Consider the following 20,427-nt stretch of genomic DNA (forward strand, 5'->3'; position numbering starts at 1 on the left):
TTTTCTTAATCATTTTTTTGTACTTTTGTTTTTTCCCACTTGTTTCCCCCTGTGTTTTCCTCCCTTACTTCTTGCCTATCTTGTTTGCTTTTCTTCCCTCTGCTTTAGACATTTGATTACACTTTTTGGAGTCTTCTCTGTCTGCCCTATATCTTTCTTTTAACCCTTTTTGCCCCCAGTGGCTTTTAAACTGCTGCAGGGCAGTCAACGTTGAGAACATTTGACCAAAGACATATTCTCCTGAGCTCTGCCCATTTAGTGACATTAGTTTCTTTACATGGGAGAGGATACTACCAGGAAGGGGAGGGCACTACTGCCATGAGACTTGTAATGAAAATTCCATCCTTTTATATTGTGTTTCTATCTTATCTCTTAATAGAAACAGACCCCTCTTGGTGAGAGGAGGAAAATGGACTCGAAGTCTTTTTAAAAGGAGAATATTTTCTTTTGGGGGTTAGGTGCAGTATATTCACTATGGTAATTATGTAATATTCTCATGTAGCATGACTGTTAAAGAGATTCTGCATTTGGAACAACTATGACTAACGTCTTGGTAAAGTCTGGGTTTAGGTATAGTTTTAACTAAGATCATCCTAAACATTTTCTAGCCCATGAACTGCTGCAAAAAATTCACATTAAGCAAAAACATTTTCAGGAGCTGATTGATGACTGGAGACTGAATAATTTGGTGGAAATAGGACTGGAATTTGAATCAGAAAACCGAGTTTAAGGCTCCAAGGGTTCTACTCCTTATTATGAAGTGCTACCTTTCTTCCCTCTAGGAATTCTTCAGCTAAATACAGCCAACAGCTTGGATCAAGAAAAACCTGCAAAGTGGTGTTGTTATAAGTTCATGATGTTAATGTTAAATGGGCCCTTGGGGCTCCCTAGGAGTCCTGCGCCTTTTTCTTAATCCATGAACTTTCCCTCTATCTCAGACCCTTTAGCACTTCTGCTTGTCCTCCTCCTTTGCTCATGATCATGCTTCCTATTTTGTAAGAAAACAGAAGCAATTGGAGCACTTCCTCATAATCCCATCACCACACTTACTCTGTCTTCCTGAATGTTCCTGCGGATTGACTGTGCTCTCAACGTCAACACCCCCAGGTGCCCTGGATCCCATGTACTCATCTACTTAAACAACATTGCTTCAGCCTTTCTTTCCTCTCTCTCGTGCATCATAAATGGCTTCCTCTCTACTGGATCTTTTCCTTTAGCATACAATCTTGCTGCTATTTCTTCCATCTTGAAAAAATTTTGAAGTAACAGCATCAACAAAAAAAACCTGTCCTTTAACTAATCTTTCCCCTCAAGCCACCCCCAATTTCTTTTATGTTTCATAGCTAAGCTCAAAAATCTTGTCCACAGACTGTGCCTTAGTTTCTCCTCTCTTTCTTAAACCCACTCCAACCAGTTTTTTTGTTTTCAACACTCCAACGAAACTGCTCTTCTCAGGGTTACCGATGACCTTCATGTTCTTAGTGACCCATGGGTATTGATCACTCTATCAACATGTCACCATGATTTTTATAGAGATTGTTTACAAGACAGCTTTACAGTTTATTGAATTAGCAGAAGATTACTTTTGAAAAACTTTTTGCAAAGACTATATTGTAGTGAGCTAATCTTTAAAGTTTTAAGAACACAAATCTCTTTATTAAATGATGTATTAACAACAGAGGGACCGGCAACATTTATTCTGTACAAAAAAAAGAGAAGAGTGACTATTAAAGCAAAAGATCAGTTAAAATAATTGAGTCATGAAAATAACTGAAAACTTTTTTTCCCCCACAGTTTTACAATTTGTCATAAAACAGAAGTTGTAAAAAACACTCTAAATCCCGTATGGCAAGCGTTCAAGATCTCAGTCAGAGCATTATGTAATGGAGATCATGACAGGTAAAATAAATGACAACATTTCTGAGGATTTCGAATGTTCGCTATAGATCTAATAATCTAAGTCAGACAGTTTTTAAAATTAAGGTGGCGCCTTTACCTATGTAAATGTGTATTTACAAAAGCATGGGCGATTTATTCAAAATTTTTCAAATAACTTTTTAAAAAATTCATAATGATTTGGTTAAGAGGGATAATTTGGATATTTAAAATTTCGTTAAACTATCTGATTTTACAAGAATGAAAATGTGCAAAGTGCTAAGAATATATTGAATATTAGTTGAAATTTAAACTTATTATTCAAAAGTTGGTTCAGAATTTTCACTGCCTTGAGGCTTTTATATGATATTAACATTCTAGAGTGGAATAAGTAGATATACAAAGGTGCAAAACTATGGCTAGATATATTATCAACCCTGACATATTCTTGAAAATGTAATTTGGCATAACCATTCTCATGGTTGTTGATTCATAAAGGTTCCATAGACGTAGAACAGGGAGATTTTGGTGTTTTACAAGTAACTGAGTAAGGCAGTCCTGAAGATCTTCCTACAATATACTTAAAGATTTTTTGATGTCTAAGGTTTTTTTCTTTTGAAAGTTTATTGTAACGTTATAATATAAAAACCCTACCATCCCCAGAGAAAAGCAAATAGAAAGCAAAAACCCAATCTCTTTGTTATTCTACTTACCTTGTTACTTGTGTATTAGAAAAATGCAAATTTATTCTATTAATCAGTATCCTAGAAGGAAGTATTGATTACCAAGATGTTAAGTTTACTTTGAAATATATTGTGCCACTCAACTGTCATTTTATTTATTTAATAAGGTCATAGCTTTATTTAAGTGGATTCATTCTTTTTCTAAGAAAGTGGTTTTCACTTCTGATTAGCACTGTCAACATCAGCTGGTAACCTCGTAGAAATTCAAATTCTCAGGGCCCAACTCAGACCTACTGAACCAGAAACTTTGGGAAAGAGGTTCAATAATTCCTGTTTTATTTTTAATTGATACGTCATAATTGTACATGTTTATGGGGTACAGTGTTTTATTTCCATACATGTATATAATGTGTATTGACCAAATCAGGATAATTAGCATATCCATCACTTCAATCATTTATCATTTCTTTGTGTTAGGAACATTCAAAAGCTTTTTTCATAGCTGTTCGAAAGTACGCAATAAATTGTTAGTTACAGTCACCTTATGGTGCTATAGAAACTAGAACTCATTTCTCCTTTCTAGTTGTGATTTTCAATCCACTGACCAATGTCTCTTTCCCGTCCATCCTTCCCAGCCTTTACTAACCACTCTTCTGTCTCCCCTTCTGTGAGAAGCATTCTTAGCTTCCACATATTAAAAATTCATGTTTTGACAAGCCCTCCGTGTGATTCTGATCCATGCTGAGTTTCAGAACTACTTTTCTCAGACAGTGGTTTTCAAGAGTGGAGACATGGGTGCCTACGTCCCCACCGAGGAGCTGTGTCAAACTACCCGTGCTTCCCCCATACACTTCCCCTACTTCCTTTAAAGGATCAATACAGATTTTAGAAAACACTTTAACATAAATTGAATGATAGTAATAATATTAGCAAAATCAACTTCAAATTAAGTTGTAAATTTACAAGCATACATATTTTATCTGAGAACGACTACAACTTATTTTTTAATTCTCAGTCATGTATTACTTCGATCTTACTAAGTAACTTTGTGTGTATGTTTTTCCCACGGACAGAACAATCAAAGTAGAGGTGTATGACTGGGATCGAGATGGGAGGTAAGACATTTTTTTTTTCTTTTATTCTTACTCTTGAAACTTAATATACGTTAAGAAGCAAGTACACTGAAATGACCACATTTTTTAATTGCAATTTTTAGATTGCCAATTTTGTCTTGATTTTCCAAGTGTTTCTGAGGTGTTTAGGTGAGATTTTAAAAGAATGTGTGTATTTTCTTCAACTTGGAGTTGTCCTCCTCATTTCCAGTAACATAGTAAAGATTTTCAACTTGGACATGATGATTTCTCATTGTGTACATCTTATAGCTGTAGAGTAGTGATTCTTGCATTTCTGCGTCTCACGCTCTCTTTGAAGATTCCTATAACTTTTATGTCCCGTACTGTTCAAGGAGACACACCTGAGTGCAACACCTGCATCCTCCTACCCACCCCTGCCCCCTCTGGGAAAAAAACCACACACACACCTCACAAACAGACAAAGCAAAACTCTAGAATTACGTCTGGTCATTGCCAAAACCGAATGGTTGTCCAGACCTCTGCAATCACTCTTGTTTTGCATATCACAGCAGATGTTAAAGATTAAAAGAGAGGGAACCCACTACTCTTTCCCCTTCTCCTTTAAGCATTTTTTCCAGTGTTTCTATTGTTTTAAGTAGGATTAACATTGAAGTGTTTTAAATTGATATTAAAACAGGGGACCCAGAAACACTTAAATTCTACTTTGTCCTCAACAACTGCCTTTCCAGGTAGTTTCTGAAGGGAGGGAACAAACAGAGGCCAAAGGAGAATGACAAACGGGAAAACCAAGGGCTTGTGTAATTTTTCACTTGGCTAATGTGGTCATCTCCAGCCCATAATTCGCTGGTAAATAGAGCTGAACCATGAGGGTAAAGATCAAGATCGGAGCAACACCTTTCTCTCTGCATTACATACAAGCCAACAACCAAGCCCAAAGGAATGACAGGGCCTAGACACCTCAGCACTCCTGTGAATACAGAGACGAGTTCAAGAAAGCTGGCCTGTGCTAGGGGGCACCCCTCCCACATCCCTTTTGCTGCATGGGTAGGAAAATGCCCAATTGGAGAGCCACATGCAAGCATGGACCTGACATTTGTCCATACGCACTCATGTACATGGTCCAATAAGTGTCCTGAAATTTGATCCAGTCAGTATTTTCCCCTTTTCAAGAATTGATAAAGGTAGTTGGACAGAGACGTGGAGATATTACCCTACCCTTCAGCTACAACCAAAGAGCTATATAACACTCAAGAATTTCAGTCTTCAAGTTGAATCCCAAACATGACTGTGCTAAAGAGTCGTAACCCTGGTTTGAAGTTTACTTTTAGAGATAGTCCCTACTATACCACTGATATTTCATTTCTGCCAGGTATTCATTTCATTAGTTCATTATTAAGGTTTTCTGTATAAGAATTTTACATGCATTCTGGAGAAATCTTATCAGAAAACCTTATGTTTTTTCTCATAGGCACTTATGCTCCATTGCTTTATTAAACTTGATTTACTGAGAAAATGAGTTTTGCTTCTCAGAATAACAGAATAGGAAATAATGCCAATATGAGTAAAGGAGGACTTTATGCCCTTTATTATATCCTTATTTTAAATTTTAGTTTGTGATGGGCAAAATGGTGGTCTTTCCCTGGTAATTTTAGGAAATTGGAAAAATGGTTTTATTTGACCACTTAGAAATGAGGAGTGTAAAAATTGATTTCATCTGCATCCATGAACATTCAATTCTAAATTTGCAGAAATTGTAGATATTGTATTTTCTTCCTTTGAATGTGGGTTTCTATGATTCTCTTCCTAATGACTTCTGTCTCCTTCTGAGCCACAAGAAATTTGAATATCTTTGAGGATCAGAATTACCTTGGAATTTAATTATTATTTTTTTGATTTGGGAATTTTGAGCATTCCTATCCAGGAGATGGTTTATTGAATGTTTCTAATGTACCAGGTATTCTCTAAGCATTTTTTATGTTATTCCTAATTTAATTTTCACAATAAATGATAGGTACTATGTTAATTCCATTTGACAGATAAAGAAACTGAGGCATAAAAGTAGCTTGCCTAAGCTCACACAACTAATAAATGGTGGAGCCAGGACTTGAACCCTGGCAGTTTGCTTCCAACAGTGCATTCATAACTAATTGACTATATTTCTATAGCATTATAATTGTAAATTCTGGTTCTTAAATAAAAGCCTTCAACCTGGACATTGGTCTTACCCTGATACTTTGATAATTGATACTGTGGTAATTATGAAGAATGCAAAGGCTATTTGAGAAACCATTTAACATAATTTAAGTATTTTATTACCTGAAAATTTATATTATTTGGAAAATTGGATAAATCGTTCCTAGGTAGCAAGTGTTATGTAACAGGAAGTTTGGTGGAGAGAAATGAGTACTACGGATTCTGAAAGAATCCTCACAGACATTAAAAAGGTAAAAAGGCCAGCATAATGTATAAAAGAGCTGGCTTAGACTTAGAGAATGACAGCTAGAGTGAAAGAGAGAGAGAGAGAGAGAGAGAGAGAGAGAGAGAGGATTTAGGCCACCAGATTGGGGAAATATTTTACAGTAAAAAAATAGTGTTTTACTTTTGAGACATCAGGTTTAGATTTCATAAGCTCATTTTGTCATTGGATCATCAACTATTTGCGGGTAAGATTGGCAGCAGTGGATGATATGTTGATTATTTTTAAAATTTTTACTTCTACATGCATATCCAAAAGAAGTCTGAGGAGTTAAGGACTGTGAACATTAAATGGATGAGATTGAGAGGAGAAAAGTTTGTTAAGGGAAATTTAAACATTCCTTGGTAATGAATTATATGATTAGTTTAATAATTTGGAGGACAAATTGGTAATTTTATAAGTGATCTATTTTCTTTTTAATGTTTGGATAAAGTGCTCTTTATTTAATCCAAAATATTCTTCTATATTTCAATATAAAAATTTCAGCGTATAATTCTATATAATCCATATGAACCAAAACAGCTTTTTTAATATTAACAAAATGGTCAATTTGGGGATGACATAAAAACCAAATTAAAATAATAATTAGATAATTTTTGATAACCGTCTCAATTATATATTCTATTTTATACAATTTGAAAGTCACATTAGTCTTCAATAAAAAGTAATGCATAAACACTTTATGAAGTTCAGATACTAATTTTATAATTCGATAATAATAATCACTGTATTGATTATTATATAAGTTGATATACAGTCTGTGGTTACATGTTTTATAAAAACATTGTTATGAAACTATTAACATGTATTTTTATCTGAAATAATTTCCCAGTGTAGATGTCCTTTCCTTAAATCAGAGTGAATATGATGTAACACTCAATATATATTCATGATACAGTTGTGATTAACAGAGACTGCTTCCTGTTCATTATGCTTGTCTTCCTGTCATATTTAATATTTGTTGAAAATTCTGTATATGTATCATTTTTTATTGTATATGTAGAGCCAGAACTTTTGATTCTTCTTCTTAGAAAACATTATTTGCTCAGTGGATCTCCCTTTTTTTTTTTTTTGACAGTCTAGACTAGCAATTTTCAATAAAAAACATAAATTTAAATTTTCTAGTAGTAACATGAGAAAGAAAAATAAATCAGTGAAATTAATGTAATATTTTATTTAATTTTGTGCATCCAAAAATCATCTTATCATTTTAATATAGAATCAATATAAAATTACTAAGGAGAAATTTTATATATGTCTTTGAAATCTGGTGTGTATTTTATGCTTACAGCACATCTCAATTCAGACTAGCTACATTTCAAGTGCCCTGTAACACTTGTGGCTAGTGGCTACCATATTGAACAGCTCAAGGTACACTTTAATATAACCCATATAATATCCATCATAAGTAATTTTATATCTGATGGAATGTTTTATCTGTATTTAATAAAAGTTTAGAATTGTCCCCATATAAAATGGAAAAAAACTGGTCAGTTATTTTGTTTATAAATTTAACCATAGAAAACCAATAAAGTAATATGCTCTTTCAATCTGAATAGAAGATGTCAGTCAAAAATTAAAGTGGAAAACACTTGACATTATTAGCTGCTTATAGTTGCATTTTGTTTTACCAGCTAGGGCACTTCAGTTAATTGTGGTAATAAAAATATTCACAGATTGGGAACTTCAGAAAGTGATGTGATCTTGCATCAGAATTCTGGGAGTATTTTAGACTCAATTCATCAACTTGAAATTAATTTTTCAAGGAGCATCTCATGAATCTATGAAGCACACAAAAATTTGGTAATGCTTTTGAACAAGTAATTAGTTGATATTAAATTAGGTACCCTGAGTTAATCCATAATAGAAGAGATATAGTCATCTGTCCTTTTTATTTAAACATATTGACAGTGGTCTGAGTGCAGAGACATTGCTTTGACGTAGGTATGAATAAGCAGTTTAAATCTACTTAATTTTCAACAAGTTAAACCACTTTACTAAAATCATTCCCATAATTCCCACCATTTCTTTGAGGGATGTGAAGGAAGAATATTTAAACTTCATTTCAACAATTGAAAAGCTAAAGTGCTGAGAAACTGACTTGTCTGGGTTACCAAGCAATCAGTGGTGATATCGTTGAAAAGCTTCAATTGCTTGAAGTTGCTTCTGCTGAATTTGTAGCTTAATTTAAAATTCAGGGAGCATTAATGGAACAGCTCTGCATGAAAACCATGTGACTCTAATATGAGACTGATTGTAAGTGGGCCACCAAGTAGATAGCTGTCTATCAGGAAAATGATGATTTGCTGAAAAGGCTGAGCTAGCGAACTGCCAATCAAAATCCTGCCTTGTGAAGTCTGTTGAACGTGGAGAGTAAAGTTTCATTGTTACCATTCTGCATTTTATCAAAGGTACTCATTTCACATAGTGATACTTATTATAACTAAGAGCAAACTTCATTTATCTGTGAAATGCCATACATATGCGATCATCTTCTAATATGTTGCCTTTGAAAATAGTATTTGATAAATGCATTTTATGTTTTCATTCTGGGTTTATGCATCATCATTACCAAGTGCTTCTCGACCTGGTGCTTTAGAATTTACTTGTGATGTGTCTAACACATTAGAACTCATTTAGGGGGAGCATTTGTAAACCTTTTATATTTTTCTCATTTATTTTAAATTTTCTCACTTACTCTAGCTAATCTTCCTCCTTACAATAGCCCACTATTTGTTTGCATTTAACCTTGAATGTCCTAAACGTGTATTCAACAGACAAGATTCAGCCTCTTTTCCTTGTTCCATTACCTATCAATTGTTTGAGACTTTTTAAAATGTTGATGAATGGAATTTCGTAATCTACTTATTACTCACTATTTTTTCATCCACCTACTGAAAATTTAGGTAATGTGTTTCTCAAATGCAGCTTAGGAGGTTTTTTGTCCCCTTTCTGTTCAATCTTTAGTTCTTGCCCTCAAGAAAGACTGATTTAATTATGTATTATGTACTTAAAGTGGTAATCAATTTTTAGTTTCTGTACGTCTTCATTTATTTAAGACTCAACAGAGATTCTATTAATTAATTTTATAAGAATTGTTTTCGAGCACTTATTAACAGCTTGTCAGATGCTGTGACTTAACTAAAAACTTCAATATTTATTCAACAATGTATTAATTTTATTTGATGTGTTTTTTATATCCTTTGGCCTGCCTCAAATGATTTTGAATTCTTTCAGATATATGTTCCAGGGAAAAAGCTTTTTCTCATTTTCAATAATATTTTTTAAAAAAATTATATAAGCACTTCATGCTGGCCCTTTGCTAAGACACATTTGGAGAATAGATTTTTGAGAAGTGGTACTCTAGCCAGTTTCAACTATGCAGTTTCAGACTTTGTCCTGTCCTCTTCCATCACCTTATATTGGCTTAGACAGCAGCCTCATCACTTGGAAAGTCTTTCTGAGTTCATTTTTGCCTATTGGTTTTCTGTCCAGGTCCAGTTTAAGTGCTAGCAGTTGTGTGAAAGTTTTCCTCATACATCTCTGTTAATTTAATCCCCCTCTCCTGTGTGTTCACTTTACCAACTAGGAATGTTTATTAGCGCATCTAATACATTATGACTTATATTGAAGTTATTTGTTTCTGCTTTATCTTTCATAGTAATTGCAAACTCCCTGAGGTCAAGGACTGTGTTTTGTTGTATTAGTCCTCACATTGTTGATTGCAATGCCTTTTGTGTAGTAGTTTCTTGCCGTGTTAATTTAATATTACCAAAGAGGATATTTGAAGTAGTTCTTTCTAATGATCACTCGATCCTCTATCAATACTTATTTATCTTCTCATTCTCACTCTTTATTTGAAATTATGAAATTATCTTGAATAATATTAGAGATTTTATTTCTCTAATGAAACATAAGGTAGTAAGCAATGAATTCAGCTGTCATTTCCTCAGTCTCTTTCTTACCATTTGCAGGCATCTGAGATTTTACACTCATGTGTCTATGACCTTCTTATTATTCACATTAATTACTTTATTCTGCTTTATTCTATGTCAAAATACTGATAACTTTCACCAACTCAATAGCAGAATTAACAAATTCAAGTCAGCAAATACATGTATAGTATAAATTTTGATTTTTTGATCACCTTACTATTTAAATTCTTTTGTCTATATTAGAATGTCATTAAATTTGGAGTATAAATTAATTTCTAATTTTGGTATAATATTAGATTCATTGGGGCTCGAGGGGCCCTTAGAGTTAACTATTTTACAAAGAGGAAATTGAGCATACTTCAGTATGTCCAATTCATTATGTCCATCATTAATTTCACACCTATATCTGCTTTTCCTCTCTCAGGTTTTGTTCCATTGGGGGATTAACAGGGGCAATATTCAAAACGTTTATCAACCATCAAAACAGATGAGATCTGTACAATGGGAGGATCTGTACAAACCTTTTCTTTGCCAGGTTCTACCTTTTAACTGCTGAATTATGGGGTGGCCTGAAGAGTCGAGGGAAACTGCTTGAAAGCTGGGGTAGTGGGAAGGCCCACAAGAGGCTCTGAGCAGTGACTAGTTATCAGCAGATGGGTAGAAAAAAGTTATCTTCATATTTTTATATTTACTTTGGCTCTGCTGATTTGTACCCCTTGAACGTAAGCCCTAGGCATTACTATAATCTCAAACTTGCAGACTTGAAAGATCATAATCGTATTGACCCCTTATTGCTGTCATCTAGCATATCCAGTCAATGACCAACTCCTGCATGTGTGAGAAATAGGCAATGAACTGATGATATCATTTTCACTAGCACAAATGAATGATTTTCCTAAAGTTAATTCTGTAATTATTTATAGTTTTCAGGAGGCAATAAGATGGAATAAATGAAGATGTTTATTAAAAGAGTGTAAATATTTGTTACTAGGCTAAATTTATTTTGCAACAGTGTCATAATTTATACCACAAAATACTAGGAATGATTTTTTAAAAAGTAAACCGATACTGAAAGAAAAGAATAGTAAAGTGAGCAGCCTAGAAGTAGAAAATATTTTTTTACAATGCAGCCTAGGGAAAGAAAGAAGAAATCAGAACTAAAGATAGCCTGAATTCTAGAAAGGGAACTTAAGAGAAAAAAGACTTAAGGAAGAAAGGTAACTTAAAAGAGAAAGGACTGTTGAGACTAGGACAAAATATTCTAGCAAGCTCTGGAATGAGGGCCGATAGGTGGAGTTGAGGATTTATAAATGTCTGTCAAAAAGATTTGGGTTGAAAGTCCACCTTTCCAAAATAAATCATTTCATATCTACAGTGCCACATCCATATTTCATACCTATAGTGCCACATCTATATTTCATATCTATAGTGCCACATCTATATTTCATATCTACAGCCACATCTAGTGCCATATCTGCAGTTAACCCTCATTCAACAATAGTGAATAGTCACAGAAAAAGAACTGAAGTTATCTGAAAATGTTTTAATGTGGCCTGCACAGATGATTTAGTATAAAAATCTGTAGCTCTCTGAATCCAACATTCTGTTGCAATTCAGGTTGAGAACTTCAGAGAGGTGGGCTGTTTGTTTGAGGGCAACCAAGTTTCTACTTTTGAATTAGATTAGGAAGCATGATAAATGAGGAAATAACCAATGTAGCCTTTCATATTATTTGAAATAACTTATGTATGAGATTCAAACTAACTTAATAATTAAAACTCACATCATTGACCAAAATAATTTTCACATAAATGGGAAAACGCAAAGAAAAGAAAATAGAAGACTATGAATTAATCTCTGAATTTAAAAGACCTTGTAAACATAGTCGGAGATGGAACTACAGGGTCATTTTGAAAATAAACTTTGTAAATCATTAACAATGTAATATAGCAAATTGCTTAAATCATAAATATACGGCAAATGAATTTTCACAAATTGAATATACCATGTAGTGCGTACCCACGTCAAGAAACAGCTTTCCCAGCACTTCAGAAGCCATTGTCTTCCGTCTTCCAGTCCCTATCCTTCCTTCCCCAAAGATACCACTTTCCTGACTTCTATTTCCTTAGTTTATTGTTGCCTAGTTTTGAATTTTATATAAATGGAATCATATCATAAGTACTCTTTTATGTCTGACATTAAGTTTGTGATATTCATTCATGTTGTTACAGGTGATTTGTTCATTTCAATTGCTTTAGTACATTCCACTGTATGAATAAGCTGCACTATATATATTCATTCTACAATTGACGGATTTTTGTTTGTTTGTTTCCAGTTTTGTTTATTATCATCAGTGATACATGAATATATCTGAGTATATCTTTTGGCTGTATGTGGTGAAACTTAATCCAGCACTGTGTGAGAGTTTCAGTTCTTCCATATCCCTCTCAATATCTGTATCCAAATTTTAAGTTTCAGCCATTCTTGTGGGTAACTCAGTCGGCATATCTCACTTTGCATATCCCTGACGACCAATCAGGTCGAATAGCTTTGGGGTTTATTGTCCATTTGGTGAAGAGCATAGACTTAAATATATAAAGCTTTACAAGTAAAAATGTAGTGCAATTAAAAGACAAAAGAGTTTAGAAAATAAATTGCAACATAGATAGGAAAATAAAATTTCTTTGATGTATCAAGGGTTCTAGTACAATAAGAAAATGCCCACACTCAATTACTAAGGGTCAAAGACTAGCAATTTATCAAAAAAAAACCACAAATGGTGAATTAATATGACAAAAAAAATCAAGTTTACTGGTAATCAACAAAAAACAAAATAGAAATTAAAATGTATGGTTTTATATATAACAAAGAGCATGTAAACCAATTTTAACAATTTAAACCAAATAACTTTTTAAAACAAACTGGCAAGTATTTTAAAATATATTACCCAATGCTGCTCAGGGTGAATTGAGGTAGCTATTTTCATATTCTTAAGGAATTATAGTTGGGTATAAATTTTTGGAAACCAATTTAGTTACACATATTAATATTCTTAAAAATACCCCTATGACTTTCGTCTAGTGATTTCACTTCTAAGAATCTATTCTAAGATAATTATCAGGAGCCTGGAAAAAAAAAAAAGGCTCATGCAGGCTTCTGTCAAGATGGCAGAATAGACAGTCCCCAGCATCACTCTCTCCCACAAATTAACCAATTTACAACTATATAAAAAAGAACAACAGCCAAGCTGGTGCTGCTAGAGCTTAGGGGAAGAGGAGGAGAGACCTACGGAGTGCATGAAGGTGGGAAAAGCCATGATGAGAGAAAGAAAAAACTGCTCCAACCATTTCATGCTGCAGCCGCTTTAAGGCTGGAACTGCAGAGTGCATGAAGCAGGAGCCGGCAAAAGCCACAACTTTGCCCTTCACATGGAGTTGCTTGGAGGCAGCAGTGGAGAAGAGGGCTGTGGTGGCCCCCAGGCCAGCAAGACCACTAATACGGTTCCTGTGGACCCATGCAGGATCGAGGAGCCAGAACAACTGAGAAAAGGGAGCCATTCAGAGGCCGGTGAGTCATTGCAAGGGACTGGAGCACAGCCCATCCCAGGGAAGTGTTTGCAGCATGGGCTGTGAGGGAGATGGGCACACCAGGTGAATGCTGGAGCACAGCAAGGACAGCTGATCTGCATCCCAATCAGTGTAGGGCCACTCAGAGGGGACTGGTCAGGAATATAGAATTGCATGGGATGCAGTTTGATGAAAAGATTCAGGCCCAGATCAGAGTTACTATACAACCCAGGTGCACCGGGTCTCTGGAGAGCTGGAATTCCCTATAAAGTCAACCATTATAACCTGTACCACAAAAAGCCTTCCCTAGGGAAGCAGCAGCAAAGCAGCAATTTAGCTCAACCACACAGCTCAAGTACTGGTTCCAACAGGAAGTTCTCCCACTTTAAAAGTAAGCAAAAGAGAAAAAATTAGTTCTGGCTCAGACACACTGCCAGGCTCAGACATAACTGTCAGTGCCTCGGGTCTGCCCTGGGACATGAGGCATGGAGCAAGGGATCAGATCCCCTTCTCACAACCAGGCACACTGTGCCAGTGCCTTGAGGCCCGCCTGGGGACCCAAGGCGTGGAACCAGGGACTGGACTCCCCTCCCACAACCAGGCACACTGCCAGCACCAAGGAATATGCCAAAAACATCACCTCCAACTGGGTGGTCCACCACAGTCACCACAATAACCATGGCTGCCACGAAAGTGGCTAGGCACCACAACCACCACACAGATGGTCTGCCAGCCACTGGAGTGCATCGACACAAGGAGAGTCACCAGCAGAGATAAAGAAGAGGATGTCTCTCTCCACAAAGCCAATTCCAGAGTGACAGAGGAAGCAGCTGCTCTATGATAATATTGGGGGACCTGATCACACCTCTCAGCATTGGACAGATCATCTAGGCAACAAATCAACAGAGTAACCACTATTCTTTCAGAAGGAGAGAAGAAATCTAGTGTAATTAGAGGGGGGAGGAGGGTGGGGAATCAGCAGAGATTGGACAAGGGGCATAAAGAATAAGTGCGATTTGTAACAATATATATGCTGGTAATACTGATTTGGTCAACATATCTCAACGTTGAACCCCAAAATCATGTATAATCAGTTGTGATTCAATAAAAATTTTTTTTAAAAAATGGCTTATGCAAAAAATGTCCAACTCAGTTATTTATGATAGAACAACATGTCCAAGCTAAATTGTGGAACGTTTGTAAGAGGAATGTTCCGTACCTATTAGTCACATTGCTTTCTAGGAATGCTTAATTATTTGGGGATACACTTTTAATAAAATGCCAGGTGAAAAATTCAGAGTACTTTATTACCAGTACTATAGCCAAATTAAAAAATGTAAATATAATCAGATGAAATTAATTTAAATATTATATTTGACTTAAATTGATATATCTGAAGTACCATTATTTAAACATGTTTAATATCAAAGTTATTAATGAGATATGTTTAATTCATTTTTATTGAAGCATAATTGATTACACATATTTGTGCAGTACAAAGTTGAATATCAATACTGTGTGCAATGTGTGAAGATCAAATCAGGTTAATTAGCATGTTGATCATAACAAACATAATTTTTTGTGTGTCTATTAACCAATTTCTTGCTAACACCCTTCCCTCTCCCCCTTTACCACCTCCAGTAACCACAGTTCTGTTTTCTCCTTCCTAAAGTTCAATATATCATTGTAATCCTTCTCTTCTGTTCTTTCTTTCTTTGTTTCTTTCTTCATTTCTCTCCTTCATTTAATTAATTAATTAATTAACTAACTAACTAACTAATTAATTAATTTATTTATTTATTAGCTCACACTTGTGAATGAAGACATGCAGAATTTCTTTTCCTGTGTCTGGCTTATTCCACTTAACGTAATTTCTACACGCTCATCCATGATGCTACTGTGAATGGCAGAATTTCATTCTTGTTATGGCTGAATAGTATTCTATTATGTATATGTACCACATTTTCCTTATCCAGTTATCCATCAACAGACATTTTTGTTGGTCCCATATCTTGGGTATTGTAAATAGAGCTGTGAAAAACATGGGAGTGCAGGTGTCACTTCAACATGATGATTTCCATTCCTTTGGGTATATATGCAGTAGTGGGATTTCTGGATTGGCAGTTCTATCTGCAGTTGTTTGAGGAACCTCCATACTGTTTTCCATAATGGCTGTTCTAATTTAGAGTTCTATCAACAGTGTATAAGAGTTCCCCTTTATCCACATCCTTGCCAGCATTTGTTATTCTCTGTCTTTCTGATAATAGCCAGTCTAACTGGGATGAGATGATATCTCAACATGGTTTTTGATTTGCATTTCCCTGATGATTGGTGTTGTTCAGCATTTTTTCATATACTTGTTGGCCATTTGCTTTTGAGAAATGTCTGTTTATTTCCTTTGCCCATTTAAAGTAGATTATTTGAGTTTTTTACAAAGTGTTTTAGTTCCTTGTATATTCTGGATATTAATCCTTTGTTGGACGTATAATTTTCAAGTGTTTTCTTCTATTTTGTAGGTTGTCTTTTCACTCTGTGATTTTTTTTTCTTTTTTCTTTTGCTGTACAGAAGCATTTTGGTTTGATATAATTCCATTTATCTATTTTTTCTTTTGTTGCTTATGCTTTTGAGGTCTTATTTCTAAAGTCTTGGCCCAGTCCTACATCGTAAAGTGTTTCCCCTTTGTTTTCTTCTAGGAGGTTTGTAGCTTCAGGCCTTATATTTAAGTCTTTAATTCATTTTGAGTTGGTTTTGGTATATGGCAAGATGTATGGGTCTACTTTCAATCTTCTATACACAGATGTCCAGTTTTCCTAGCACCATTTGCTGAAGAGGTATGCTCTTGGTTCCTTTGTCGAAGATTAGTTGGCTATAAGTATGTGGGTTAATTTCTGGATTCTCTATTCTGTTCCATTGGTCTGACTGACTGCTTTTATGCCAGTACCATGCTGTTTTGGTTACTATAGCTTTGTAGTATAGTTTGAAGTCAGGTAGTACAATGCCTCTGGCTTTATTTTTTTGGCTCAGGGTTGATTTGTCTATTTGGGGTCTTTTGTTGTTCCATATGAATATTAGGATTGTTTTTTCCGTTTCTGTGAAGAATGTCATTGGTATTTTGATGGGGATTGCACTGAATCTGTAGATCGCTTTGGGTAGTATGGACATTTTCACAATGTTAATTCTTCCAATCCATGATCATGGGATGTCTTTCCATCTTTTTGTGTCCTCCTTAATTCCTTTCAGCAGTGTTTTGTAGTTCTCATTTTAGAGATCTTTCACCTCTGTGGTTAAATCTGTCCCTAGGTATTTTATTCTTTTGGCAGCTATTATAAATGGGCTTGCTCTCTTCATTTCTCTTTCTGCTAGTTCATTGTTGGTGTACAAAATGCTACTAATTTTTGTGTATTGATTTTGTATCCTGCAACTTTGCTGAATTCATTTATCAGCTCTAGGAGTTTTTTTGGTAGATTTCTTAGCTTTTTCTTTATACAGGATAATGTCATCTGCAAACAGGGAAAATTTTACCTTGTCTTTTCCAATTTGGATGCCCTTTATTCTTTTCTCTTTTCTCATTGCTCTGGTTAGCACTTCCAAAACTATGTTAAATAGGAGTGGTGAGAGTGGGCATCTTTGTCTTGTCCCTCTTCTTAAATGAAAAGTTTTAAGCTTTTCCCTACTCAGGATGATGTTGCTGGTGGGTTTGTCATACTTGGCTTTTTTTGTGTTGAGATACTTTCTTTCTATACCTAATTTGTTGAGTCTTTATCATGAAGAGATGTTGAATTTTGTCAAATGCTTTTCTGCATTTTTTGAGATAATCATATGGTTTTTGTCCTTGATTTTGTTGATGTGGTGTATCACATTTATTGATTTGTATATATTGAACCATCTTTGCATCCCTGGAATGTATCTCACTTGGAGGTATATAATGGTATAATCTTTTTGATGTGTTGTTGTATTGTTTGCTAATATTTTGTTGAGAATTTTTGCATCTGTGTTCATCAAGGATATTAGCCTGTAGTTTTCTTTTTTTTGGATCTTTTTGTCTGATTTTGGTATCAGGGTGATGCTGGCCTCATAGACTAAGTTTGGGAGAATGGCCTCTGTTTCATTTTTTTGGAAAAGTTTGAAAAGGATTGGTGTTAATTTTTATTTAAAGGTTTGGTAGAATTCAGCAGTGAAGCCATCTGGTCCTAGGGTTTTGTTTGTTGGAAGTCTGCTGGTTACTGCTTCAATCTAGTTGCTTGTTTTTGGTCTGTTCAGGTTTTCTATTTCTTCTTGGTTTAGACTTGGTAGTTTGTATGTGTCCAGAAATTTATCCACTTCCTCTAGATTTTCAAATGTGTTGACATATAGTTGTTCATAATAGCCTCTAATGATTCTTTTATATCTGTGGTATCAGTTGTGATGTCTCCTTTTTCATTTTTGATTTTTGTTATTTGGGTCTTCTCTCATCTTTTTTTAGGTAGTCTAGTTACTGGTTTGTCTACATTGTTTATCTTCTCAAAAAAACCACTTTTTGTTTCATTGATCATTTGTATTATTTTTTTGCTCTCTATTGCATTTAGTTCTGCCCCGATCTTAATTGTTTATTTCCATCTACTAATTTTGGGATTGGATTGTTCTTGCTTTTCTAGTTCTTTGAGGATAATGTTAGGTTGTTTATTTGAAGTCTTTCTATTCTTTTAATGTAAGCATTTATTGCAATAAATTTTCCTCTTAGTACTGCTTTTGTAGTATCCTATAGGTTTTCATAAGTTGTGCTTGTATTTTCACTTGCTTCAAGGAATTTTTTTGTTTTCTATTTTATTTCTTCTTTGACCTATTGATCTCTCAGAAGCATGCTGTTTAATTTCTGTGTATTTGAATACTGAGCCTTTGCAATACAGTATTTATTCTACATACTTTTAGCAAAATTTAATTCATTCTAGACAAATTTCAGGTAGTACTTAATGGCTGTATGTAGCTAATGTCTACCATATTGGACAGGGCAGCTTTACACACTGTATTTGTAATATTTTCTTCAAATATGCAAATAGAAAAGATACACCAACCATCAGAAAGATTATCTCTGGATGGTGGGATGAAATGCACGTTTTGCTTCCTTTTCTAAATGTATTTCTTTATTCTCAAAAATTTTATCATGAGTTCTGAAAATATATTAAGAAAAGAAAGTGTCAACCTAATGTCTAGACAGATCAATATTGTAAATTAGCCAGTTTGACACACTAACTCTCCAATTCCATAATGTTGCTAGAGAGCTCAATTTGTATTCAATTTGAATACACAATTCATATTTCTTTGCTGGTGGGATTGAGAATAGATAATTAAATAAGCAAGCAGAGAATTTACAAACTCTGGAAAAGAGCAATACTCAATGCAGAATAAGTAACATCATTACAAAAGATTCTATCTAGAAAGTCTTTGGCCATAGCTACACATATTAGTAATAGTAGTTTGATTAACAGTTAGTAGAGCATGTGGTGTCGTTACTGAATCAGGATCTGTTATTTCCTTAAAAATAAATTCAGAAAATCTGGTTGGTTCTGAAAAGCATAGGATAATCAGATGAGTGCAATTCTGTATTCCAAGGATAAAGGCTTGAAGTTAGGTGTGAATCTAGTGGCAATAGTTAAAAAGGCTTGTGGCCACCCATTTGTCTCAAGTTTCCAATTTCTTTTTATAGAAATCATATCTAATTTTTTTCTCATTTATTTAATTAATAAATGTTGCACTTCTATTAGTCCATAAGACAAAAACACCTAAATCTTATGTAAATTCCATCTCTGTTTTCTGTATATACAAGTCTAGTTCTTGTTTTAAAGTTGAGCAATAACGAAGGGGAAACATTTAATTGCACCTTATTCTTTATACAAATTAGTATAATACTTGCCTTACTGCTGATGATTTTGATTCAAGTTCCTGTTAGCATCTCCAGGTGTTCTTAATTTTTGTCCTTAAAATGAAAATCTTTCTGTTTCTGTTATATTTAAAACATTCAAGAATGATTTCTTGTAAAGGTGCTTTCAGTCAAAGAACAGTCTCCTGATGAGAGAAGGCAAAGTTCTTATTACCAGATTGAGAGACTCACATTTGTGTCAAAAAGATATTCAGTCATTCAATTCTGAAGTTCCTCAGCATTGTTTTGGTCATTTTTGTTATTATCTTATAGTGTTCTTTGACTATTTTACACTTTTTAACTTTGTAAAAATTAGTCTGAAAAAATACAGCTTATTTATACTATAATATTCATGAGAAATGTATTAAAGTTTCCAGTGGAAGAAAAGACAAAGCCTGACCTCTTTCTCCTATTCATGGTAACCTTTTTTGACCACTAAGTTACTGGATAAAATGTTTCATTGATGAACATATTTGTGACCAGGTAATCTTATTGTCTGCATCCCAGAAGATTTTTGATCCATCTTCAAAAGAGTTTTCCCTTTGCTTACATTGAAGAATATTTTGCATAGCTCAGTAATGACCTTAAATGACATCTCTATCCTATGAAACAGAAAACCTTAACCTCTTTCTGTAATCAAGAGCAAAATGTGTTGAAATTATCTTACTGATTGCCAGAAATTTATATTGTGGGCCATTTACAGCAGTGGTTTCAAGTGGAGGTGTGCATGAGAATCACCTGGAGAGCTTTTCTCAAAATACCACCTCTTCCAGAAACTGTTTCAGTATGTTCACAATATAATCTAAATGTGAATGAAAAATCTCCCCAGGTCAGTCTGTCTCAGATTTGGGTTGAGAACCGTTGTTAGAAACTCACTCTGGAACAGGATAATAAAAAACCT

General features: G+C 34.5%; 1 protein-coding gene across 1 annotated transcript in view; it reads left to right on the plus strand.

Annotated features, from left to right (window-relative positions):
- The window catches only part of CPNE8 (copine 8), a 207,026-nt gene that overhangs the window by 110,770 nt on the left and 75,829 nt on the right, over positions 1-20,427 (plus strand). The window contains exons 9-10 of the mRNA XM_063074742.1: positions 1,795-1,899; positions 3,632-3,673. Coding sequence (XP_062930812.1) covers positions 1,795-1,899; positions 3,632-3,673 — 147 coding nt within the window. The remainder of the gene's footprint in view (positions 1-1,794; positions 1,900-3,631; positions 3,674-20,427) is intronic.

This window comes from Cynocephalus volans, chromosome 12 (assembly GCF_027409185.1).
Source record: "Cynocephalus volans isolate mCynVol1 chromosome 12, mCynVol1.pri, whole genome shotgun sequence".
NCBI classification, from domain to species: Eukaryota; Metazoa; Chordata; class Mammalia; order Dermoptera; family Cynocephalidae; genus Cynocephalus; species Cynocephalus volans.